Raw genomic sequence first — 16,906 nt, 5'->3', positions numbered from 1 at the left:
TTGTTAAGCCAACGAAAAAGAAAACGTTATTATCAAACGTTGGAAACTAGCAGAGAGAGAGGGGGGGACAATTGGCTGTTTATTAAACTAGTCCCCAAAGTTTTACGATAATGTTTTCTTATTCGCTGGCTTAACAACTTTGTGGTCTTTTATTGTATTTTGAATGGTCAGGTTATTAATATAGCAGTGGTTATACCAACAAAATTGAAAATTCAGTAAAGTTCACCAAAGTTGTTAAGCCAACAAATAAGAAAACGTTATTTTAAGACTTTGGGAACTAGCAGAGAGAGAGAGAGAGAGAGAGGGGGGGGGGGCATTTTGCTGTTTATTACACTAGTCCCCAAAGATTAAAATGGCGTTGCTACAAAAGACCAACTCTACAAAAGACCAACGCCTACAAAAGACCAACTCTACAAAAGACCAACGCCTACAAAAGACCAACTCTACAAAAGATCAACGCCTACAAAAGACCAACACCTACAAAAGACCAACAACTACAAAAGGGTCAATTTTTTAAACGCAAGGTTGTATCCGGTTCGAAACTATTCCGTTACGTAGCAAACACAGACTTTGGACAAACTGTCGGACGGAATTTTAAAATTCAGCCTGTGGACAAAGTTTTCAAGAAAGAAATTTCGGTTTTGAATTTTGTCCTTGTGTTTTAATCGCCATATTGGATATCATTAAAATTGGAAGATTTTTTCTTTAAAAGAAGTTGTATCAACTTTTTTGCTTTTTATTTAAGATAGCTAGCCGGTTCTTTCAGTAAGTAGTAGATGTAAAATTTTTCATAGAATTCAGATATGCAATCGGTTTTTTTATAGACCTCTTATTTTTAAAGTAATTTAAGTTTTTTAAAAAAATAATTAAGTCGGTTTTAAGGTACTAAAACGCAACAAAATAAAAGAAGAAAATAGCCAGTATGAACAATAATAGTAAGATCTTTAATTTGACACCTTACTTTTAAAATTCTGTTGAGTAATTGTTGAAAAAATCTATTTTTTTAACCTCGGTTTAATCAAAACATTAAACCTAAATATTTTCTCATACAGACATAAAAAACATGGGTTCATATATACCTTTAGAATCAGAAAAATATTACGAATCTATTCTAAGCAAAATTGAAAAAGTTTTATAAAACTATAATAAAAAAAGTAAGTTGTTTTTAAGAATCATAATTTTCGGCTTTAAAGGGTTAGCTTGAACCAAACCTGAACAAAACCTAAACAAAAGACAATGCAATGTAGCAGATATTTTTTAAACACAAGAAACATTAATGTATTTTTAACTGCATTGTTTTGAAGTTTATAAACAGACTGATGCATATTTGTTCATAATTTTTCATTCTTTACATGTTCTTTAATATCACTATATTTATTGTAGTATCTATTGTATATATTGTATGAACGTTCTCCTTTTTTTCTGGCAATTCTATAGGTTAATCTTATAGGTTAAGCTTCCCGATTCGTCAATTTTTGGGATGTGTGATTGGCTAGTTTAGTAGTTACAATTCTTAAAATAAACTTTTTATTTTTTCTATTTTTTATTACAATTTTTTTAAACTTTTTCAATTTTGCTTAGAATGGATTCATATTATTTTTCTCATTCTAATGGTATATATGAACCCATATTTTTATGTCTGTATGAGAAAATATTTAGGTTTAATGTTTTGATTAAACCGAGGTTAAAAAAATAGATTTTTTCAACAATTACTCAACAGAATTTTAAAAGTAAGGTGTCAAATTAAAGATCTTACTATTTTTGTTCATACTGGCTATTTTCTTCTTTTATTTTGTTGCGTTTTAGTACCTTAAAACCGACTTAATTATTTTTTAAAAAAACTTAAATTACTTAAAAAATAAGAGGTCTACAAAAAAACCGATTGCATATCTGAATTCTATGAAAAATTTTACATCTACTACTTACTGAAAGAACCGGCTAGCTATCTTAAATAAAAAGCAAAAAAGTTGATACAACTTCTTTAGAAGATTTTCAAGCTATTATTTGATTACATTGATACAAAAAAATAATTACAATTTTTTTCTTAAAATCTATTTAAAGCATACATTATATTCATTATATTTATTAATTTGATAAATACAAATATGATGCTACACCAGTTGCAGCTATAGACCTTCCAGCTCTACGATTTTTTGTAGTCGTTGGTCTTTTGTAGGCGTTGGTCTTTTGTAGGGTTGGTCTTTTGTAGGCGTTAGTCTTTTGTAGAACCGACTAGTTGGTCTTTTGTAGGCGTTGGTCTTTTGTAGAGTTGGTCTTTTGTAGCAACGCCATTAAAATAACGTTTTCTTGTGCGATGGCTTAACAACTTTGGGGACTACAGAAGGGGTAATTTTATGTGTCATCATTGGTAATGTACATCAATTTAACAGCCATTGTCTTATCTCTATAGATCCCTATATTTTGATATAATTTCAGTATTTTGATTGATTGGTTCCAAACTAGCAGAATCCTAACTTTTTTTGGCCAATAATTTAATTTTTTTTTTTTGTATTGTAATTGGCAATTTTCATAATTTTATACTTCATTTTCTAATTAATTAAGATTCATGGTTAAGATTAAATTTAGTTTGAAGTAAAAACAAGAATCATGTAGAATCCATGTAGTGAAAGCGATGCTAAAACAAGGATGACAACATCCATAAGTATCGAAGCTCAAAATTTATTGATAGACAGCAGGAAAAATAATCTTTTAGGTATGTTAAAAGACATAAATGAAATAAATCCCGAAACCTTTTAAAAATGTATGATATCTTTTGAAGCATTAAGCTAAGAAGAAAAACATGAAATCTAGGAATCGATCTAGCCCCCCAACCAATAGCAAGTCTTTAATAAACTTGGTGAAAATATGTATAATGTTGACTTAATTATTCCCTAAAAATTCAAGCTGTTTATCTTGAACAGGAGTCGAAAAATCATGAAAACTTGAAAAACTAGGAAGTGATCTAGCACCCCAACCAATTATCATATCTTAAAAAAAGCTTTTTAAAAATGTTGACTTGATTAATCCCTAAAAAATCCAGCCGTTTATCCTGAACAGGAGTTGAGATAATCATTAAAATTGAAAAACTAGGAATCGATCTAGCACCCGAATTAATATACAAATCTCAATTGAACTTAGTAAAAATATGTATGATGCAAATTTACCTAATCCCTGAAAATTTCAGTTGTCTGTCTTGAAAAGGAGTCGAGAAAATTATAAAAACAAAAAAATCTAGGAATCGATCTAGCACCCCAATTAACATACAGATGGACAAAACAATGTATAGATTAGATGCGCATTTATCATGGGAATCTTCACTAAAAATTTCAGCTGTCTTTAATAGGAGTCGAGAAAATCACGTTTCCCCCATTTTGTCTCAGATAGACGGACAGACGGACAAACAGACGGACGGACAGACGGACGGACGGACCGACGGACTGACGGACGGACATTTCGAATGATAGAGTAGCTTCGCTACTAAAAATCATGTTTCCCCCAAATTTACTATAATCGCAATAATTTTATGTAGACTTATGCATTTTATCCTGTAAATGTTAGTTTGTCCTTTCATTTCAGAGCTTCGCTTTTATGGATTTTCAATATTTGGTTCCTAAATCTGTATTAAAGTTAAATGATATGTGAGCCACAACATACGTAGATTTTAAAATTTAAATTGAGCGGCTCATAGTAATTGTAGAATAAGGTAGGCATACCATTAGAACCAGTATGATGTCTATTTTAGGTCAACTGACTTAAAACTTGACTTGTTTAAGATTGTAAAAGGGGCTCTTTGAAAAGATTTTGTGTTAAACAGTGAAACTGTTGAAACAGTAAGTTTAAACATTATTGTCAACCATATTTTTTAGAAGCACAGCTTCGCTATAATAAAAATTTATCTGTTCGTCACAACGTATCTCTAATGTAATAAATAAGTAATCCTTAATGTTTTCTATGTACACATAAGATACTTTTTCATAAGCTTCCACTTTAAACTGCCCAAATACTTAGATATTATTTTCTTTGTTTGAAGGGATTATTTGGAAATTCGATATTTCCTCCCCCCCCCCCCCCCGTCACAAAAAATAGAGTTAAAAGTATGTTACAGGGATAAAGTTATAATTACAAGATGATAAGTTAAAAGTATTATAGGGATAATGAGTAGTTGGTGTGAAAATTGGGAGGAGCAATTTATAGATTCATGGAAAGAGGCGTATATTATAATACAATTAAGAATTATGAAACCATATTTCAGGAAGGAAGTAATATAATTTGAATACCAAGATTTTTTAAATGGTTCAACCTAATGTGACAATTAGGGAGGAGAAATTTATAGATTCCAAGAAAGAGGCGTATATCATAATACAATTAAGAAGGAAATAATATAATTTTGAATCAAAAATTGTTTGGTATTTACAGTTTGAAAAAAAGAAAATATGTTATCCCACTTTTTAAATCTAATCCAGCCTTTAACAATTCAAGTATTAAAATTCATCCAATTTCCATTGTAATTATAATATAATTATTGATTGATATCAATTTTATATAATTGAATCAATAAACAAATATTTGATATGTTCATTATTACATTAGCTTCATTCATTCTACGATTTTAACACTAGTCTCCTAGCTAAAACAAACTTTGCTAAAACAGATATAGCACTGATTTACTTAATCCTAAATCCCTGTGTTTGCCTGTCAATTCAGGGTTAACTTGAAAATGAAAGTTAAATAATAAATCAATGTTCAGCGTCTCATTTAGTTATTAAGAATAGAGGGTAAGAGGGTGGGGGGGGGGGGGGGGGGGGGTTTGGTTAAGGCTATTTTTGTCAAATTTTAACATATTCACTTATTAACAAGGATGACAACATCCATAAAAGCGAAGCACTGAAACAGTAGGACAAACGGACATTAAGACTTGTATAGTGTCTGAACTTAATAATAAGAATATAAATATAAGTCAGCTACTCTATAAATTAATATGCTCCCTCATCTTTGATAAGAAACTGAATAAGGAAAACAAAATTTCTGACAACTATAATTATATGGTGAATTATATGTTTTACATCTTTCTCAACATCTATATCGTACCTAACTACTAGAGGTATGGTATCATCATGCAAAGTTTGAAATCGATAGGACAATTCTAACATGCCTAAATTAAGGAATAAAAGCTATTTATCAAGGACGGACATACGGATGGACAAACCGATCCTAATTATATGAAAGCTTCGCTTTTAAAAATATCATCCTTATAATAAAGTAACAGGATGTGTGTTTGTCTGTGTGTACCAAAGGATCTCGCTAACCGCTGAACCAGTTGGGTTCTCCTTTACACAGTAACTTCTCATAGGTCCCGGGAAGGTATATAACTATTTTTGGGGGAGGGTACCACCACCCTCCCAAGAGAAATTGCCCCTAGAAAAAAATTACCACTCCCCCCCCCCACAAAAAAAAAAAAATCCCCCCTCATCAAGTGACCCTAGAGGCCTCTAGGGGCGTAGCCGCTGGTACATAATAAAGAATAAGAATATTTTTCATTAAAAAGATTTTTGCTAGGTTTAGTGATTTTATAATAAACTATAATTATCATATTTGAAAAAAAATATTTGATTATTACAAACAAAATCCATTAGCCTGGCAATATATATGTTATTATACAATATTGCAACGCTAATTGTTTCTAAGACTATAATTTTACATTCACAAAACATAATTAAGTCTGCAATATTCTGACTATTTGAGGCTTAATTATTGTTATTTCCTTGTTAATGATTGCATATTACATATTTTCAAACAAAATTTTATGTTATTTTGGGTAATTAGTATTGTCCCAAATTTGCAATATTACACGAATTTTAATTTCGTCAGCCCAAGGTACTATGTCTGTCTTCCATATGTTTTCAACAAGTTTCATTATGATTTGTATATTCATTTGGTTGCTAAATAGATTACAAGATTCAAAAGTTTTCTGGATTTTTTCAACCCTTATTCAAGATAGATGGCTGAAATGTTCAGGGATTGACACACGGTATATTTCCACTAAGCTTTATTAAGATTTGCTTAATTGTTGAGGTGTCAATTCCTAGTTTTTAAGTTTTGGTGATTTTCTCTTATTCAAGATAGACAGCTGAAATTTTCAGTGATTAAATTATTCAATTGCTTATCATTAACTCATATTAAAAAGATAAATTCACAGCAGTCTAAATGACATGTATCGATCATATTAATCTAATTTACATACTTAAAAGATAATTAAAAATATTTGTACAAATATAAGTCAGATAATGTTAAAATAACCATAAGGGAGTTATACCCCCCCCCTCATGTATGTATGTATGTGGCCCAGGTTCTCTGAAGTTAGGATTCTGATGCACATAAAGATTGGAGTTGAGAATCCTTTGGCAAATCATAGTTTGGTAAGCTTTGCGCAAAGCTGGCTTTATTCTATAATATGTTATAAGCTGACCTGCAATTCTTGTGGAAGCTAATCAATTATTACATCACCCTGGGCTAGAGTTTTGGCAGGTGTTCCATTGATAGGACATAAAAAAATATTTCAGTCTTTATTTTAAAAATACAGTAAAATTAAAAGTTCAAAATGCATGGTTTTAACGCATTTTTCTTATGCTCAAATCTTCTACCCTTTGCAAGAATGGCTGCAAAACGCTTTAAAGTTGAGTTATAGAGCTAAAAATTGATCCAAATACTATTGGGGACAAGTACTAGAACGTTTTTAAGTTTGAAGGCCATGTCTTAACCAGGTACTAAATCCGACTACTAAAAATCCAATTTAGTCACTGTGTTTGTGGTGTTGGGATCCAACTTGGCATCATTGTTATTAATTCAGTAGTAATTTTTTGTAGTAAAGCATTTCTAATATCTTATTCTTGGTTTTCACCTCCCATTGTCTTATTATTCAAAAAAATATTAAAATGCTGTTTCTTGCATTAGTTTTTCTAACCTTGAGTGATTTTTCTTTAGTTGAAAATTGTTCTATAGTAAATAATTGAGAAAATGGTTTACCTCTTTCTACTCCTGTTGGCGAATTTAATAATGTGTAGGAAATCATTTTTAAAATTTTTTCTTGTATTCATTCGAATCCGGTGGATAGGAACCGGTTCTCATCCATACGAAAAAAACTATGTCTAGCATCGTATTATAACCAGCTTTCTACGAATATACAATTTTTTAGCCCGTGCCTTCGGCACCTCGGGGCTAAAAAATCTGGTTTTAATCTTATAATTGTACATTCTATATCTGCGGAAAGCAGTTTATAATAGGATGAAAGAAATAGCTATTCTTTATCTTTTTATTTCAGATAAATGATAAAATGCTGTTTTTAACATTAACGTTGCTTGCCAACATTATCTTTTCTTTGGCTGAAAACTATTCTTCAGTAAATGATTTAGAAATTATTGGTGAAACAGGTAAACCATAAATGTTTTCTAATTATATTATATAAAATGCTATATTCATCACTAGGACCCTAGAGGCCTATAGGGGCCTTTAAGGTGGAGGGAGGTGGTGAGACTGTCGGTGAGGAGGAGGAGGGGGGGGGGGGGCGGTTGCATATTGACAGGCAGCTTGCTTGGCATGGGGTTAGATTAATAAACTATATTTGAAGTAAAGCAACAAGGAGGACTAAAAAAATCCTAGGACCTGTGAGAAGCTACATTGTAAAGAAGAACCATATCATTTTACTTTTTGTAGATATTCTTCAGTTCCCAGGCAGCTTAGAAGATCCTGGAGATGACTTTGTTCACCTTCTTTTCTTATTTCACATTTCACCAAATTCTGATCAGGAGAAAGTAAAAGGAGTAACAAGGTAGGAAAAATATCTTTCCAAAATGGCTTTCAAACTGGGTTAGAACCTGCTCTTAGCCATATTGATCCTTTTTATCATTGTATTGCAGATAATTTTCCGCAAAAATATAAATAAAATTCCTAAAATAAATTTCAATTAGCCCGGGCCTACAGCCCTTTGGGGCTGATAAAACTGATTTTATAAGTTTTATAAGTAATTTCAATAATTATTGTTAAAAATACATTTTAAATTTATTTTGAAGGAGGTTGAAAAGGCATCTTGATAGATTTTTGTTTTCCATATTTGATGAAAGTACTGGAACTCCTATAAATTTTATCATTGTAACAGATGAAAAGAGCAAGGTAAATTCAAAATATTTTCATAAAACCCGTGGCTCAACACAAAGTGCATCCGCTCGTTGTCGGAGATGTTATAGTTTAAAATCTCGGCCAGACACTGTGTCATAACTACTGACGTTAAAATTTGTTTCTGCTATATTAGGTGTGCGACATAAATAGTTAGATTAGGGGTAATGCCTATGCCCATAAACAGTCACAACTAATAAGCATGCACACACAGTTACAAAGTCATGCACTAAGAGGGTTGTTTGTCTGTTGGATGTTACTTAACCTTAAATCAACCAGTGGGCGGTAAAGTATTGGATCCCATTAAAAGCGGATGAGGCCCTTGGGTTCTCCAGATGATCACTTGACATTGAAGGAAAATCCCATCTCAATTAGGTAATAGTAATAATAAAACAAGGATGACAACATCCATAAAAGCGAAGCTATGAAATGGTAGGACAAACGCACATTGTACTGTGTCAGAACTGAAAAATTAGAACATAAATATTGTCGAATCAAAATTTTAAGTAAATTTGTTGAAAAACTACTTAAATACAGGATAATGTCTGAGAACATACTTACGTTTTAGGACTTGATTATAGAGATGCTTTGTTTAGAACATGTCCTAAAAATCAGTATGCTAAAAATCAGATAAATGGGATAATTTTATCACATAAAAATTTGTTGATAAAAAGTTAAAAATCAACATGTTTAAAATGGATGTATGGACATGCTGATAACAATTATAGAGTTGCTAGTTGTACCTAACTAATACAGGAATCATCATGCAAAGTTTGAAATCGATGGGACAATTCTAACATGCCTAAATTAACGAAAAAAGCTATCCGTTTTAGATGGACGGACGGACCAACCCTAATTAAAGAAAAGCTTTGCTTTTAAAAATTAAACTATAATATATTCAAAACATTTACCATCTAAAACCCCTATAAAAGAGATGGATAATCCCTCTTTTTTATGACGTTACATGCTGATTTTTGAGGGACTTTCAGCGTCTTCTATACTTAATATAATTTGTCCTATTGTCTGAATTTAGAGCTTTACTTTTATGGATTTTGCCATTCCTTTTTTTTCAGATTATTGTGCATAATGCAATTAATGAATCTATTGGAAGGGTTCTTCACAAAAAACTATTTTACAACAGAATAAAATTTGTTGATGAAAATTGGAAATTTCCTAGGTAAAAACAATAAAAATTAATTAAAATAAAATTGTGATGTTGATAAACCAGAAATTTCACTAATTTCAAAAAAGAAATTGTTTAGATAATTTAGATATACAAACAAAATCAATATTCACAAAACTAACATGCATTTTTTTTTTAGGTTTAAGATACAGTATGTTTCTTATGTGTTTTTTCAACAAAAGTACAGAAAAAAATTAGGTATTGGTTTGATTATCTTTAAAGAAAAGGATATCAATTAAAAAGTTAGCTGTTTACTAGAGCAAGGTGATCAATGTGCCAGTTGTATTGGCCAGCAAAATATTCACTTGAAGTGTTGAAAGTATATTTGCAAGCTTTCTAACCATATAACTAAAAATGTGTCACATTAATCTAATAGTTACCTTCTATATAAGGCTAAGGAAATCCAAATCCTATGCTAGCCTTGAAAATTTGATAGAATTAAGCCTATATTTTTTTTTTAGATTTGTACCGAGAAATCTTATGTCCACAAGAAAATGTGGAAATTCCAATCATAGATGTTAATGAATTTACCACACTTACGAAAACACCAGGTATGTTTCACACAGAAAATTATCACAAATTTAATTTTTGCTTTTAAAAGAGGCATGCAAGGTAGAGACTGTACAGACACCTATAGCATAACATATATGACTCATAATAGATAACATACTAGCTTAAACATTAAAAGTAATAGATATGTGACCTATATACTACATATGAAAGTGAAAAATCAGTGAAATCAGTGAAAAGATTGCTATCCAGTTAAATGGCCATGTACAGTGGTACAGCCTATTTGGCAGCGAGATAGTTCAACTTCCCAAAGAGAGTTGGCATAACAAGAAGTTTAATTGACATATGAATACCTCCTAAATATGTAGTAAGAAATTGGTCAGCTGATTTTAAGTTTCCGATTGTGTACATAGTTTCCTCATCCTATCTCAATATTTACTAATAACTAAAAAAGCTTCAAACTTCAAAAAAAAAATCCAAATCGTTTTTACATTATATCGCTTTACCCTTTGAGCAGTATCTTAAAAATAGGTTTTGCAATATTTGGGTTTTCTGCTGTACAACTACGGAAATTAGGGAAGAAATAGGCACTCAATTTTCAGTTGATCAAGAAATTTTCTTACCACTAATTAAGTCCATTCCTCTACCAGTAGGTCATACAATTTTAGTCTGGGTATGAAGGATGAGCTATCCCTCCACCCTTTATTCAATTTATTCCTTGCCATATGGAATAATGCTAATTTTTATATTTAAGACAATACAGAAGACAGTATCTAAAACACTAATAATAATAAAGATTCAATAGTTATTCATTCTTTTTCTTTAGTTGATAAGAGCCTGCAAGGAGTAAGGTAAGAATAAGAAATAATGATAATATAATTAAATGCTTTACCAATATCATTAGAACTATTAATAAATCCCATAAAAACATGGATGGCAACATTCATAAAAGCTAAGAATTAAATCAGGTTACCAGACGTTGCATTAAATGAAAATTAACACTTGCTGAATGTTAGAATTTAATTTGCATAATACAAAACAAAATTAAAAATAAAATTGTTATTGAATTATTAAAATTTACCCTCCAAAAATCAAATGAATATTATAATTGTATTGTACAAAATTTATGTGAATTTTTTTTTTTTAAATATACATATTTTAATGGAAATACAGACATTCTAGTAATAAGATAATGCATTTGCTGGACTTTCTAAATATTAACTAGTTGTTACAGGAATCATCATGCTGACAATTAAGCCAACATGCCTAGACTTACAATAATATGCCTTCCATAAATTTCGAATTTACAGATTGACATACAAACAGATCTTAATCATAGAAAGCTGTTCATTAATTGATATGCTAATTATTAAATTTTATTCAAAAATTGCCTGTTACTAGAATAAAAATAAGAATTTACCATAAAAAAATTATGAAGATAGTGTGGGGTAGAAGTGTGGATTTGGTTGAAATATGTCTTGATGATTTTTGGTCTTAACAAACAGCATTAAAAGTCTATGAAGTATACTTTCTTAGCAGCTGTTTTTTTAACAGAATTTTGAAATTTAAAAAAATATCATCAGTTGTATTCTAAAAAGTCATTTAAGGTTTTATTAAGTGTTTTATTTACTTATAACAGCATAATTTTTATAATTTTCAGAATTCAACTTTCTAGCTCTGTGTTTTGTCCACCAAGATATCAATTGGTGATTTTATTTCATTAGGCTAAAAATTAAGGGTGTGATGTTTATGTCAAATAAAGTGAACTATCCATGAACAAAAGCACCTTCCAGCATAGATCCATAGTATTTTTTTAGTGAATATACTAGTATGTTATTTTTTATGTTTAATATTTGGTTTATCGACTAAAAAATATGAAAAAAAAAATTTGAAATTTGAAGCATTTTTGATGCAATATCATCAAATGTTTTGATGACTTCTAAGAACAAAATAAAATAACACAACAGAAAAGCATCAAATGCTGTAAATTTCAAAAGTAGATTAATTAAACTATTTACAATATTACAAGTTACCAACCATTTTCTAAATATAAATTTTTAATCAAAATAATATACTTTTGTGTCAAGGCTTTTAAACAACAGTTTAAACTAATCAAAACATTAAATGACATTGCACTTAAAAATGCTTTACATTTCAAAGTTTTTTTTCATATAAAACGTTTTAGTCTATAAACCAAATATTAAACATAAACCTAGTATATTCACTAAAAACATACTATAGATCAATGCTGGAAGAAGGTGCTTAGAATCACTTGCTCTTGTTCATGGATAGTCCCCTTTATGTCAACTATTCCTGATTCCAATTATAAATTGACATTACCTAATAAAGGACAGAATGTAAATGTCATTTTTAATCATTGGCCTATTACTATTAATCACAAACATGATGCTTTCAAAAGTACTTTCTGTCAATGAATATAATACTAAGATTATCTAATTGCACTGTTTTAAAGAAATCATCAGGACAAATCTAACATCTCTAAAGTAGCAAAAAGTAACCTTTTCTTTGAAATACCCAATGTCCTATTTACTCTTAAAGGCTACCATTAAATCTTAACCTCATTGTATCCTGTTTCTTAAAACCAACTCATTACTATGTAACTATTTTTTAGGATTCTTTTTACATTCAGTTTGTAATAGTGAATGAATTACCAAAGTTCATAAAAAAAATGATCAGGCTTGATATTGACTTACGATTAAGGTTGGTGCAAATCGTTAATAGGTATTAGATTAATATATATACATAAAATATTTTACAAAAATATGAAATTAGAATACATGTAATTACTTTTTAAAACTTTTTTAGGACTGATATAGGTTTATTACATGATCAGTTTAGTTTAATGAACAGGTTTATTGAATTTTATAATCTTTATTGTTTGAAAGAACTTGTCCTAACTTTTGTGATTTTTAAAAATAACTAGTCTGTGTATTTAGTAAGTAGTAGATGTAAAATGATCCATAGAATTTAAACATGAAATCTTTTTTTTGGACCTCTTATTTTTGGAGTAATTTAAGTGGGTTTTTTTAAAATTAAGTTGGTTTTAAGGTACTAAAACGCAACAAAGAAAGAAGCCAATTGTCATTATGAACAAAATATTTAATTTGACACCTTACTTTTTGAATTCTGTTGAGTAATTATTGAAAAAATCTATTTTGTTGAACCCTATTGAATCAAAACTTTGGGAGCTCATCACAAAGGTGTTAAAAAAATCACAAAAGTTAGGACTGTTCTTTATCAAGAACATGGTCAATTCTTGAAATAGCATATGAATAGCATATTGAAATAATAATATTAAGAATTGAATATTCAAATAAACGTAAAAAGTAAATTTTAAATTGGTTATGGCAATATTTGTTTAAACTTAAAGCATATTTTTGTTATGTTTAGTTTATTTTCTATTCATAGAAATGAAATATTTGGCTTACCAAAGGACTGGCCTGGGGACTGGTTGGGTCTAAACAAAATTAGAGCTTGGAATTATTTGGCGAAAGTTAATTCTTCAAGTTTTAGTCAGACAGGGCCTTATCAGGTAGTTTAATTAATGATTATCTGAAACAATTTTTGGGGGGGATTTGAACTCCAAGACATACTGCCCATAGGATCAGTTCTAGACTTCCTAAACCACTTCCAAAGGTATTTTTGGTGTTGGGGGACTATGACTATCCTGGTTCATTTTAGAACAAAATTCTGACCAAAAAATCTCATTACTTAGTTAGTCGACTTTAGGGGGGACATTACTCCATTTCCTTGTTCAGATATAGATTTTAAACTTTAATATGTCTTAGTAAATATGTTTTAAAGTTAGTATGTTTTTCAACCTATTTTAAAAAAATTACACTATTCTAAGACATGAAGATATATTTCGATTTTCAATTCATTTTGTCTCTTGTAGAAGTGAATCAAGCAATTATGCCCAATAGTATCTGTATTTATTTAGCTCTAGATCTCTACTTTGAAGCGTTTTACAGCCAACAAAAACCTCGAAAATGTCCATTTTTGTAAATTTCTTGCTGATCTGGAGAAAAGGCAGGTTGGGGTGCCATGAAGTTTGTGTTTGTCACAACATAATTAAAAGATTTTTTCTTCAGGGATTTAAAAAACGAAAAACGAAGAAAATAAGCTATTTATCATTAATAGTAGAAAGATGTTATGCATACCATCATAAACTCTATTGTTTGGAAATATAAGTACTATTTTTGTGCTATTTGTAGTTTAGGAGCTACGTTGAAAAATATGAAAAAAAGATTGAAAAGTTTTAAGTAAGTTGGAAAATTTTACCATGTAGCTCCTATACTATATGTAGCACAACAATATTTCCAAAAAAATAGAGTTTATGATGATTCTAACAGTATGCATAAAGTTTTTCTACTTTGAATAAAAGCGCAATATTAATTTTAAAAATGTGCATAAATCTTCAAAAATAGGGCCTTTGGAAAAACTGTTTTTTTAGGAATAATTTGTTGAAAAAATAATTTTTAAATATTTGAAACATAAATGTCCCAGAAGAGGTTCCCATAAAGCATTTTATATAATTGTTTTTTTTTTCTATGCATAATTAAGTTTTAAAAAACGCATTTCTCTTGAAACACCCTGTAGTATTTTTTTAAAGCAAAATAATACTGAGATTTATATTATGCTTTATTATTAGGCTTTGAATAGTGGAATAGTGTTGTTTGATATTGAAAAACTGAGAACACAACCTGATATAATTGCTCCAGAGTATATCCTTAAGTTGAAACAGGAATATAGATATATTCCAATGAATGATCAGGTACAAAGATATTCTAAGTAGGATTAGAACATTTGAATTACATCTCTGGATACACTGTAAATGTAAGGATTTGCACATTTTAGCATAAAACCATACAACTAGAAGTAAACAAGAATATTTTTTGTAATAGTAATGATTTATAAAATATTTATCAATGTAGTTATTCATATTTACTTTTAGGGAGGCTATGACTTGATCAGATACAAACATCCAGAAAAGGTATAAAAATAACAGTTGGGCCCTTTGCCACACCTTCATCAGTTGGGGGGGGGGCGTTCAACACCCCCCCCCACAAAATGTTCATTTTTATGTAAATTTTATATTAGAAATCCCAAAACATAAATTTCGGCCGCTGCAGCTGTACTTGGCAGCTGCCAGCCGCCGCAGTCGGCTTAAAAACGACAGTGGATCTTTATGAAATTTTAATATGTTATGTTGACATATAAGAAAAGCTTAAGTTTAAAATTTGCAGTCATACCTTGAACCTAAAATTGACTTGAACACCTGTATTTCATATAAGGATTTATGGGAATAGTCCCTTTTGTAACATCGCCCCATAAGGGGCGATTCGTCGTATTTTTAAAATGGCTTTGTATAGGTTATTTTATAGGTTAGGTGATTGCCCCACAGGGCTAGGTAATTGGCCCCACAGGGTTAGAGACCCCGCAGGGGCTAGAAATAGGGAAAAGGCTACTGTGAAAAATACGAAGAAAAGCCCCATAAGGAGCGATGTTACAAAAGGGAATATACCCGGATTTACTACTAGAGGATATTTTAGTATTTTAGTCAGAAAAATGCTTTGTAAAGTAAAAAAAAATATTTTGCTCTTTACCTGGATAACCCCGCTAGGTTTGCTGGCATCCTGTGCCCGCCAGGAAAGGGATATTCCAAAAATTCTAAATCTCAGTTATGTGTCATACCCATATTTAAAAAGTCACTTAGTTATAGCCCTCTATCTTTCACACACAGAAAATGAGATAGAAAAAACATGAGTGGGGGGGGGGGGGGGGGGCGTTCAACGCCCCCCTTTCCCCCTAACCTTTAAGGTTTAAAGTGACAATTCTACTAGAGTCATAATCTAAGCATAACAAGATTTATGTTAGGGTAACAAGATTTAGAATAAAGTACACATTATTTTAATAAATATTTATTTAAGGGTGAATTTTCTGTATTGCTTATTAAAAAAAGTGTTTGTAATGTTCTTTTGTTGCACATACCCATTTTTGGACTTACTTCCAAGACTTACAGCATTCTGTGATTAATTATTATTTTTTAAATATTTTTCTTTATTATATTTAGGTGTATATGATCCCATGTCAATACAATTATATGGTAAGTCTTTTCTAATTTCTATATTTTTCTCATTTCACCTCATTTCGTTTTCTTTACAGTTTTAAAGGAAAAAGAAATTAAATTTTAATTGTTTAAATTATATTTTCTGTTACAATATGTAATTTTAAAGTAAAATATAATTTTAATTTTCCTTTACTCTTGATTATAAAACAGATTTAATTAATCTAGGAAGTTTTTGCTAGCAAAGACTATGAACCACTTGTCTTAGAGTATCATACCTGCCTCTCCAAGCCTTACATTCAACATTTTGCAGCAGAAGACATACATGCAAACAATATTCTAGTTAGGTAAGTAAATCATATAATCTGGTAATTTGTAATCTAAATGAGTGCTGAATAAAATTGTTTTTATGGACTTGCTTACTACTCCCAAAGGCCCCTTACTTCATTGATCATAAAAAATTTTCCTGTTAGCAACCATGTAAAGCATTTAAATCAAATTATTAAGCTAGAGACAATTTATGCTTAAATTTAAGTGAAATTAATAGTCTCAAGTTAGTCAGTCCTTTTCAATCATATCCTGTCATTATAAGTATATGAAGCACCCAATAACATAACCACAAATATTCATATAAACAGGAAGACATAAGAATACATTTAAAAAGTAAGAAGATTTAGGACCTATACCTTTCTAACAATTAAAATAAAAGCCAAAAATCTTAGCGGGCATCCAATGTCCCCATCCTTTCCCAGAATAGGGTTAACATATATTCCCCTTCAAAACATATAATATTTTCTGTTTTAGATACAAAAATCTACTGAAACTGTCCTGGTGGTGTTGGGATCCAACTTGGCACCATTGTTATTAATTTGGTTTTATTCAGTTGTAATCTTATGTAGCATAGCATTTCTAATATCTTATTCTTAGTTTTCACCTCCCATTGTCTTTTTATTTCA

The 16,906-nt window shown here is 30.1% G+C and overlaps 1 protein-coding gene across 1 annotated transcript; it reads left to right on the top strand.

Moving 5' to 3' along the window:
- The first annotated feature begins 7,297 nt into the window (after positions 1-7,297).
- Positions 7,298-16,902, top strand: LOC145319855 (uncharacterized). The gene is made up of 16 exons (XM_080162259.1): positions 7,298-7,427; positions 7,711-7,825; positions 8,067-8,166; positions 9,243-9,346; positions 9,492-9,550; positions 9,814-9,903; positions 10,689-10,713; positions 11,523-11,568; positions 12,495-12,583; positions 12,689-12,733; positions 13,292-13,415; positions 14,535-14,657; positions 14,838-14,876; positions 15,957-15,989; positions 16,179-16,297; positions 16,755-16,902. The coding sequence occupies exons 1-16, from the start codon at positions 7,331-7,333 to the stop codon at positions 16,816-16,818; spliced, it is 1,272 nt and encodes a 423-aa protein (XP_080018385.1). The 5' UTR covers positions 7,298-7,330; the 3' UTR covers positions 16,819-16,902.
- Positions 16,903-16,906: the final 4 nt, after the last annotated feature.

This window comes from Acartia tonsa, chromosome 5 (assembly GCF_053477335.1).
Source record: "Acartia tonsa isolate MP-2025a chromosome 5, ASM5347733v1, whole genome shotgun sequence".
NCBI lineage: Eukaryota > Metazoa > Arthropoda > Copepoda > Calanoida > Acartiidae > Acartia > Acartia tonsa.
The sequence above is the reverse complement of the archived record's forward strand: the minus strand, read 5'-3'. Positions and strand labels throughout refer to the sequence as shown.